At 44.9% G+C, this 10,563-nt stretch overlaps 1 protein-coding gene across 1 annotated transcript; it reads right to left on the bottom strand.

The window, feature by feature from the left end:
• Positions 1-7,600: 7,600 nt before the first annotated feature.
• Positions 7,601-9,666, bottom strand: LOC103702629 (basic leucine zipper 61-like). Its single transcript, XM_008785174.4, has 4 exons — positions 8,909-9,666; positions 8,736-8,826; positions 8,514-8,640; positions 7,601-8,188 (listed from the first exon to the last, which is right to left on the bottom strand). The coding sequence occupies exons 1-4, from the start codon at positions 9,379-9,381 to the stop codon at positions 8,058-8,060; spliced, it is 822 nt and encodes a 273-aa protein (XP_008783396.1). The 5' UTR covers positions 9,382-9,666; the 3' UTR covers positions 7,601-8,057.
• Between the last annotated feature and the right edge of the window lie 897 nt (positions 9,667-10,563).

Genomic DNA, 10,563 nt, shown 5'->3' with positions numbered 1-10,563 from the left:
TCGGTAAGGGGAAGGATGCCCTCCTCCAAACCTGAGCTGCCCGCGGGCACTCAAATAGCACATGGCTAGCAGTCTCCATCGACTCCGGGCAGTCCACACACATCGGAGAGACCCCCAGCCCCCTCCTGGCCAGCATCCTCCTGGTAGGCAAGGAGTCCCAGACCACCTTCCAAATAAACAATGCTACCCGCGGGTGAGCCCGCATCCTCCAAATCCACCTGCCCTCACAACGCCTGGCCGACTCACCCCCCAATAATACCTGAATATCCGTTGCCCTCACCCTAGCTGACCCAGTTGCCGCCCACACCTGCTTATCCATCCCATCCCAAGGAATCGGAGTGGCAAGTACTTGCTTTGCTAGCTGTGTCCCAAAAACCTCTCTGGTCTTGGCCTCATCCCATTGGCCCTCACCGAGGATCATTAGATCACTGACTCGACGACCAGCCAATCTCGCAATGTCAACCAACATCGGCATCCTACAAAGCGGTAGCTCAGCCAGCCACCAGTCCTCCAAGATGTCAATGGATTGCCCATCCCCCACCATCCACCGATCGCCGGAAGCAGTGAGGGCACGGAGGAGCAGATCTCCCGCCAAATGAAGGAGCAATGACGCCCACTCCGAAGCTCCTCCCACGTCGAATGGCCACCATACTTCGCCCTTAACAAGGTGTATTACAAACTATCTGGCTCTAGAATAAACCTGGCTGCGTGCTTTGCTACTAGAATCTCCCGCCGCACTAACAGTGACTGGACCCCCAAGCCCCCAAGCCTGAGAGACTGACAGACCACCTCCCATGCCACCAGATGAATGCCTCTCCTACCCTCTCTCCTATCCCACATGAAGTCTCTGAACAACTGCTCCAAAGTCCTCAACAGGGAGATCGGCACCTGAGTATTCACCAGGAAATACATAGGAATCAAACTCAGAACTGACCGCACCAAGATGAGCCGACCCATCATGGAGAGAGCATCCACCTGCCATCCCTCTAACCTTCGTCAGATACTCGTCTCAACCTCAGAACAGTCACTACGCCGAAGATGCCGGCCAGTGATGGAAATCCCAAGATACCTCATTGCGCCCTCTTGCTCACCCACACCCAGGATGTCTCTAATGGAAGTCTTGGTCCGTGGCTGGACCTTGGGGCTGAAACTAATAGCAAACTTGGCTCTATTCACCATCTGACCAGAAGCAGTACAGTAATCATCCATGATATCCCGAATCACCCTCGCCGCTCGCCGGGAGGCCCAAGCCAAAAGTTAACAATCATCGGCAAACAGAAGATGCGAGATCTGACATGACCCAATCGCCGGACTTTATACCTCTAGGACCTGCCGCTCCGCCGCCTTCCTAAAAGCCCTGGAAAGAGCATCAGCACACAGTATGAAAAGTAACGGGGACAACGGGCATCCCTGCCGGAGACCCATCATCGTCTCAAAAAACTGTGAGGGTGACCCATTCACCAGAATGGCAAAGGAGGGCGAACAAACACACCCCATAACCCAATCAATCCACAGCCCGTGAAACCCAAAGCTGACTAGTGAGCTGCGCAGGATGTCCCACCTCATCCTATTATAGGCCCTCTCCATATCTAGCTGGATGCCCATCAAGCTCCTCCGGCACGGGGCTCGCCGAAAATCGAACATAAACTCCTGGGCGATAAGGATGTTATTTGTGATACTGCACCCCCCTACGAAAGCATCCTGCTCCGGACTAATAAGTCTGGGTAAGACAACCCACAATCTGGCGACCAGAACCTTCGTTGTGGCTTTGTACAGGGTAGTGCACAAACTGATAGGCTGGTAGTGGGCCGGCTCTGAAGCATCTGACCTCTTCGGAATTAATGTGACAAATGTCCTCTTCCAATCTGCTTGTAGGACTGCGAAGGTGAAGAACTGTTGTATCACCTCAACTACATCATGCCCAATGATCGACCAGTACCTCCTAAAGAAAGCCGATAGAAAACCATCCGGACCTGGGGCTCTATCCTCCCCCAACGACCACAAAACCTCCCTAATCTCCTCCGTCGACACGGTCCTGATCAAAGCAGAAGAATCCATTAGGAAGCTGTTCCTCCTCTATGACTTTAGCTGGCGGCGGTGGTGGCGTAGAAGAATCCATCCGATCTGATTGGTCCGTCCACCTGGACCTAAAGAACAGCTCTAGCACCTTCCTAATGGCTACCGGGTCCTCTGTCATCTGGCCATCTGAATCTCTGATACCCCTGATCCTATTCCTCTGCCTCCAAATAATAGCTGACTGGTGAAAGAATCTGGTATTGCGGTCTCCCTCCATGATCCACTGAACTCGAGACTTCTATCTCTAGAATGTCTCCTGCTGGCGGAAAAGAGAGTCATGGGTAGACAGATGTGATCTAAGCTCCTTCAACTCCCCTGAAGTCAACCCACCACCCTGCACTTCCTGGGTCTGCAACCTAGAAATAACCTCCTCAGCCGCCTCCACCCTCCTGAAAATGTTGCCCACCTCCTCCCTGTTCCACCTCCGCAGTTGTCGCCTGGTAATCTCCAATTTACGAGAGACTCTATTCATGGCATTCCCCCTAACTGGTACCCGCCAAGCCTCATGCACCACCTCCCAAGACTGAGGATATGCCAACCAAATCTTTTTGAATCTAAAAGGACAATGAATAGGGGTAATCGAGAAGGTACTAACCAAGATAGGACAATAGTCCGAGGCTATCCGCGGCAGATGGCTCACCCGGTAATCTAGAAAACTCTGCACCCAGCCACCCGTGGCGAAGACTCTGTCGATCCGTTCCCAAATCCTGGCCTGCCATTGCCGATTGTTGCACTAGATGAACCTCGGGCCATCGAACCCAAGGTCCACCAAACCATTACATGTGATATCTAGCTCAATCTTGACTCGTTTTGGCGGAAGACCACCGCATGTATCAACAAGACAAGCTAATTTTCTTTCGATAGAAATGATTTTTATATTATAGTTGACTGCACATATCTCATCCTATTAACCCAGTCCAATCAGAATAAATTATTTGCTATACATAATCAGAATGTGGTCGGTCTAGTCACGTAGCCCAGTCCAATCCCCGCTGATTCAAAACGGAGGTTGTGATTTCTATCCTGTGCCCTACCAATGGGCGCTTACACCATTGCCCAATTCAACTTCAGCGACGGCCTGGCCGACCGATTGGCCACCCTAGGCTAGCATGGGCCGGGCCTTAACAGTCAATAATATTCATTGTCATGGGCTTTGGATCGGGCCTACTTACAGTTTGATATTTTTTAAACCCAAGTGTGGCCCATGATCGATTCTAGTTTTACTTAATGCCAATAAAAGTTGGGTTGCAAAAGAGAGAAAAAAAAAAAGAAAGAGTGTGCGCCGACGCTTGTGGTTCCATTAGATCCTTCTAAGGTTTAGAAAATTGTAGAAGGAGGTGGTTGAGAAATTACCGTCTTTGCTTAAGGTCCAAATTGCTTGATCTGGATCTACATTTAAGCTACACTCACCTATCATAACTGAAAGTTCTTAAAATTCTTCAATCAACAGCCCAGAAGGGGATGATGGCAGCTTAAGGTTCCATGATGTAGTTCTCGAATTGTAGAAATTGGTCACACAACCTGCTTTCTTCCGGCTAACAAGAAACTAGCTCGGAAATAATGTTTTAAGAGGCGAACATGAGAACCAGCAGTCCACCCAAAAGAGAGCAGTGAGGCCGTAGACCACCTTGTATATAATCCAATCCCAAAAAGGAGTACGAGCTAAAGTGATATCTTTCCAACAGTTTCGTTGAGCATTCCATCTTGGGCTAAGCTTCACCTTGCTAAAATAGCACCATCTTAATTGCCTTTTCCAATAACTGGAGTCATTCCGAAGCAATCTCCAAAGTATAGCTTTGTTGACCAGTCTAAGATCTTTCACTCCCAAGCCCCCTTCTTCCTTCTCCAAGCATTACCTTCGTCCAATTAACTTGACAAACAACCCTCGAAATAGAGTCCGATCTTCTCCATAGGAAGGCTTTTCCGATTTTTTCCAAATTTTTCATGACCCAGACCGGTACCTTATAGAGAGAAATAAAGTATCAAGGAAGGGCAGTCAGAACTGCATTTGCCAAGGTTAGCCTACCTCCAAAGGATAAGAATTTTCCTTTCCAAGCTGCTAATCTAGATTCAAACCTTTGGATCAACAACATCCAATTTTCTTTGGATAATTTGCCTGTCTTAAGAGGCAAACCAAGATAAGTAAACAGTGAAGAATCATACTTACAATTCAACCATTCGGCACGTAATTCGACTTGAGAGGAAGAATGCCCAATGCTCGCCTCCAAGCTCTTTAAATAATTTTTGGAGAGTCCCGATATCAATTTGAAGGCATATAGGATGATTTTCAAGATTGCAATGTTATCCTTCTTGACCTTGGCAAAGATCATTAATGTATCATTAGCATACTGAAGTAATTTGGTGCCACCACAACTCCATGGATTACCAAGGCCTTCATATATCTTCGCTAAAGAGGCATCATTAGACATCTTACTAAAAGTGTCCACAGCCAAGATAAAGAGATGTGCGATGGAACCAACCCCGTAACACCCTATTGGTGTTCACAGCAATTTTCGAGGAGAGAAGAACATTTGGCATCCATCCAATCCACCTTACTGGAGAGCCTCTATGATTAAGTAGATCAAGAATATAGTTTAAATTGAGCTAATCAAATGCTTTGGAGAAGTCGAGCTTACCCAAGAATCCTTCTACACCCTCCTTCTTTGAATGGTAGATAATCTCACTAGCACATAAGATATTATCCATGATAGACCTACCTTTTGTATATGCCAATTGGGCTTGGTCAATAAGCAAATTCATAAAGGGCTTCAATTTGTTGGCTAAGACCTTCGTGATAATTTTGATGCAGCTATGGATAAGGCCAATGGAACAAAAATCGGTAGGTGACCTTGTAGCTATCTTCTTTGGAATCAATGTGAGAATGCAAAGTTGAGTCTCAAAATGTCCAAATTGTGATCATGGTGCTGCTGAAAAAGTGACATCAAATCCTCTTTGACAAGCTACCAAAAATATTGGTAGAGGCACATGGAAATGCTATTCGGCCCCAGATTCTTATCTCCCTTGAAACTGAAAGCGGCCACCTTATATTTCTCTATGGAGAAAGGCAAATCCAAAGAATGTAAGTCCAGGAAGAGTGTGGAGCATATCTTCCCCCAGTCCGAATCCACCCCCGACTCCTTCGGGTGATCAAGTATCACTCTAAAGTAATGGGTGAAGGCTTCTTTAATTTCTTCCAAGTTGATGATCTCACTGCCATTATAATCTACACTTTCTTGTGATAATCTGCAATCTTATGAAAGAATTTTCTATAATTGCCACCTTCCTGAAGCCATTTCACTTTTGCACGCTGCTTTCAATAAATTTCTTCCCCCCTGTAGATAGTTTGAAGTTCTCTTTTCAATACATACCGTCTCTCTCTCTCTCTCTCTCTCTGTGTGAGGGCAAGAGAGGCACATTCTATTCCTTGTCAAGCAAAGCAAAGACGTTTTCACTTGTCTAGTAGTCCATCTTGCGTCTGCGCTTTATCTCTTAAGCATCTTCCTTGTAGCTCTGAGTTTATGGACCAGGTTAGCCGTTGCATTGTTAGAGACTTCCACTGAAGACCACGCCTTAGCAACTACCTCATTAATGTTGTCATTTATTAACCAAGATCAGTCGAACCTGAACAATGATTCTGGCTTCCATGTACAATCGAAAGATAACTAAATCTATACACGATCCTAGCATGGATTAGGCAGGACAGATTGTGATGACCTCGGACAAAGCTCATTCCACCATGTAGATATTGGAAATGTATCAAGCTTTGTCAAGATTGGATGCTCTCTATGATTACTCCAGATAAATATTTGACCTTTTAGCAGGATATCAATCAATGCAACGTTCGCCAATCCTGGTCGGTATCGTTTATGGTTGACATTAGGCTATATCGATCTGATCGTCTTCAAGAAAGTGACTAATAGCTTGAGCCGTAGCCCAAATTTTTATAGCGTGCTCGATAGCTTTTAAATTAACCTTTGCCTTTTGTTTGTTTTGATAGATACCTCTCATTATATAGGTCATCGGCTCTCTACCAGATCAGATGACCCGCAAGACTGGCAAGTCTTCCGTGGGACTTTGGGCAGAGGACAAAACCAAAACATGCTGGAAAAAATAAGGCCAACGTACGAGAGCTTGTAGGACATCAAGGCTTGTGCTTGAACCTTAAGATCAACTACATCTCTACTAGGTTTTTTTCTCCCAGGGTTTCCACGAGAAGGCATGCATTTGTCAGTCGAAGCAACAGAAGTTGAGGAGGATCTCAGACACATCTACCTTGAGGCTGGCCAAGTTCACAGATGCTTCGCCTGAGAATCACAAAAAATATCCCTCGTTGCGGGGGACAATGATGCACCTAAAAGAAGGGCTCTTTAACTGTTCATGTTACTCTGTTTCTCGGGGGATAAAAGTCAATTTTAACTTGTTCGGGTGTTTTTTTTTTTATTTGAGCACCATTGTACCTATGCATTGCGTTCACCAAGATGCAATGGAACAGTCATGGAAAATTGTTTGGTGTTTTACCTTTGAAATCTTGTGTTTACGTGAGAAATTTGTGTTTAGCTCTCCCCGTATGCTATCGAGCTACAAACGTTTTGGAAATGGACCATGAGAGAAAATGGCTCATTTTTCATACAAACATTGAAACAAGAAGCAAGCTTCGAGTGTCGTGAGGTGAAGCAAGCTAGATGATCGATGTTTGAGCTTCCACAATTATTCTACGAAAAAAAATAAAATGACTCCTCAATCAAATGGGTGAAGCCAGCCTCTGGATTATTTGATAAGGTGTATATAATAGACCTGGCAGGGCTTTGAACAATAAAGATATGACTCATACAATTGTTCAACTATTAATATATATGAACCATGTTCAAAATTCCGTAATTACAGATTGGTTTTCAATGTAGCAATGCAAAAGATCTCCAGCAAACATTCTCTCCCTTCTATGAGTAGAGTACTTGAAGACAATTCTGCCATGGTCATAATTAGCTTGTCTACGTAACCATGCAAAATAATAAAATAAAAATGATTTCTTTAGGAATGCCTAATATCTTTTAAGAAGCGTAGATTTGGACAAATTAGCATATATATAAAAAGAATGTTATACAATTAATTCAAAAAACAATATTAGATCCAATGACTATATCTTGTGTTCGTTGAATTATAAGTACACCACCCACTAATCATCTTGACCTGAATTTTCTATTTTAATTGTGAAAATTTGTTTTAGTGAAGCTTGAATTGTAAACTAGAATTTGTTATTATATGAAGACCTAAAAAAATTATATTTGATTCCCATTAAAAAATATTTCATAAAACTCACGAAGTTCAAATCCTTAATGGCAGTTTTTTAATTCTTAAAACTGTACAATAATATTATTAAAGGATTATTAATAATGTATGATGTTATTATCAGAGAATTATTAGAAAATTATTAAAAATGTATAAGAAATAATTAGAAAATAAAGTATAAAATTCTTAACATCAGATAGAACTTACAATGAAATACTGACAGATCATTTAGGATAGCTTTGGACTGAGTAAGGGTCTTTCGAGCACGTATGTATGTACTAATGGTGCATAGCAAAAATGAATCTTAACAAGATGAGCTCCAAGCTGTTTTCTTGGCCTCCATTCAATGCATTGCAGCCAGGGGAGATGCCCCTCGGTGGTACACATTAAATCCCGGCAAACCCTCCAACGCGGTGCTTCCCCTCCCCCTCCTCGACCCCCATTCTAAAATAAATTAAAAATAAAAAATAAATGCGATAAAGTTGCACAGGTTGCAGCTTTCACCGCCACCATCCCCACAACCATCACAACCCCCCAAACTCGGTAAAAAAAGGTCAAAAAAATTTACCCCAACCCCCAACAGGAATAAGTAACAGCTTGTCGTCCGCCAATGGGGCCTTCTGCCTCGGAAGGCTGGGCCCTACGGCCCACGAGGGCTTCCAAGGGGAAGCGCCACGGAGTGGGCGCCGCCGGTGCTAAGGAGCAAGGAGCCGGTTGTCAGCGGGAATGGCGGGGTCCGAGGTGGGAGCGCTCATCTTGTGGAGGCTCTGCTGGTGGTAGACTCGCCTCAGCCTCTCCAACTCCTTTTTCAGTGCCTCTTGATGAGCTGCATTGTTTTTTTTTTTTTTCTCTTCAGACGTAGAATAAAAACCAATAAACGCAGATCCATCTCAATTTATTCCAATATGATCGCTATTTTTTTTCATTATTTTGGTTAGTTCGCTTCATTCATTATTCCTATGCCCGTTGAATTATGTTATGACTGCATGAGGGAGGGAGAGACACCAATGCATGTCAAGACTGCTAAATTTCTAGACATCTAAGATAGCTGTTGTTAAGGTCTGGCATTATTACATAAACAAAATCTCAGTTCATGCAGTCATTATGAAAAATTAAGACTTGATTTAGTAATAGAAGTCTGAAGCACCCACCGTCCTTAAAGATATTATCCTGAGCAAGGGCAGCAATCCGTTGCTTGAGATGGCTATTGCCCACGGTGAGGAGGGAGCGCTGGTGATCAAGGAATACGACTTGGGGAGACAATGCCGATACCTCAGTCTTCATTTGGACAACGAAGAAAAGGATCAGCTCAGCTAGCTAATGAACATAACCTAAATTTTGAGCACTCGCATGAAGTCTAAGGCTTTGAGTACCTGCAATGCTGCTACACTGCGTTCGAGCTCGGAGACGTACTGCAGCTTCCTAACTCGGGATCTCTGCGCCGATTGCCTGTTCGCCAAGATCCTGACGAACCCGAACAGAATTCAGAGATTTTTGAGGTAAATTTAACGTAAGAAAACAGTTATCTATGCGGTGAGATCATCACCTCTTGACCCTCCGGGGATCAGCAGTTGGCTCCGGCCCTGCAGCCTGCGGCGCGGCTGCCGGTGTGGCCCGAGGCTCCACCTTGCACGCACTCTGCGCCTCCTCCCCTGTCTTCTCTTCGCTGCTGTTGCGGTCGGAAGGTGTCGACGGGGTCGACGACGAGACCGGTGCCACCGAAAAATGGGGCACGTCATCCGAGAATATGGACAGGAGCTGGTCGTCATCCAGGCGGTCGAAGTCCTGGGCCCTGCTCTCGTCGATGCTGCCGTCAGCCGGGGGCTCGAGGAAGGTGACCGAGTCGCTCACCGACCTGCGGTGGGCGCCGCGCTTGGCGGCGGAGAAGCCCAAGAACTCGTCCGCACAGGAGGGCTCGGCGGCGGCCGCGACGAATGTGCCCATCGAGGGGGACTTGTGGTAGCCAAAATTGGGCCAGTTGGTGGATAGAGTAGGGATCTTGGGAGGCAACTGGGCCATTTTCCGTAGTCCAGGAATTAAACAGCTTGATCCGAGCAAATCAACGGACCAATTCTAGATTGAAATTAAGGAACCAGACAGCGGTACCAGGCAAGTGGGAGATCGGCAGTTCGAGTAGGAAACCAACATTGCCATATCTCTCTAGGATTGGCATTCTATCTTCGTTCCGTTTCTCTGACATCCCCTCTGTTCTCGTTGGTGTGGTGGGCGGCGGTGGATTGGATGCTTTCGTTTCCGCCAATGAGGCGGAGGGAGGGAGAGGGGAGGATCACATGCAAGGGGAGAGGGGGACAGCTAGCAACAGCTGTAGACGGAGAGAGAGAGAGAGAGGGTGGAAGGTGGGAGTTGGGGCGGAGCGGTTATACGGGAAAGTCGCAATTTAACTGGCGGTCTCAGCAGCCACGTGCCGTCGTGACCGCAACTTTGGGTGCGCAGCCTACAGGCGTGTATTTAGTATACTATTTTATTACAATCATGCATAATCTTTTTGTGACAAAAAATATACATGCCAGGTTGAAATCTTAAAACAATTTAATATATTTTTTAGCACCGTACCCTTTAACATGCAAAATTTTTAATTCTATGATGACGAAATAAAGATAAAAAAAAATAATAAGATTAAGACTTTAAAATCTCAATAAATATGATAATCTAAAATTAGCATTTATGTTTATATATAGATTTGGAAATTTAATAGTTAAAAAATAATTATAAATATGAAAAACAATATGCCGAGTTGTTTTATGAAACCAAGATAATGTTTTATGTCATATGAGAGGATATCTAATATTAATTTAAACTGATTGTTGAACCGAGATAAAAAATCTGGTCTAAGATATCAAGATAAAGTTCGATATGGTGGTGAACGTAGGTATTGGCGATGGGATGGAGGGGTGGGGGGTGGGAGCTCTTGGAAATGATAGGAGCAGGAGGGGCATTAGAAAAGGGGGAAGCGTAGGGAGGTGACATGGATCTAAATGATGTCTTCCCATGTGCGGCGGTAGCACGCTCTTTCTAGCTTTATCCCTAAACTATGCTATATCACATGCGTGCCACATGTCCTATTTCTATCTCTTCCCACTTCTTTGGTTTCTTTCCATTTCTATGATATTCTTCTTGTTTTTAATGAACTTTATATCTTGGTCTCTGGCTGGAAAGAAACCAAATAAGAGTATTTTGTGA

Source organism: Phoenix dactylifera, chromosome 9, assembly GCF_009389715.1.
Source record: "Phoenix dactylifera cultivar Barhee BC4 chromosome 9, palm_55x_up_171113_PBpolish2nd_filt_p, whole genome shotgun sequence".
Classification (NCBI taxonomy): domain Eukaryota; kingdom Viridiplantae; phylum Streptophyta; class Magnoliopsida; order Arecales; family Arecaceae; genus Phoenix; species Phoenix dactylifera.
This window is presented reverse-complemented; position numbering and strand designations above follow the sequence as displayed.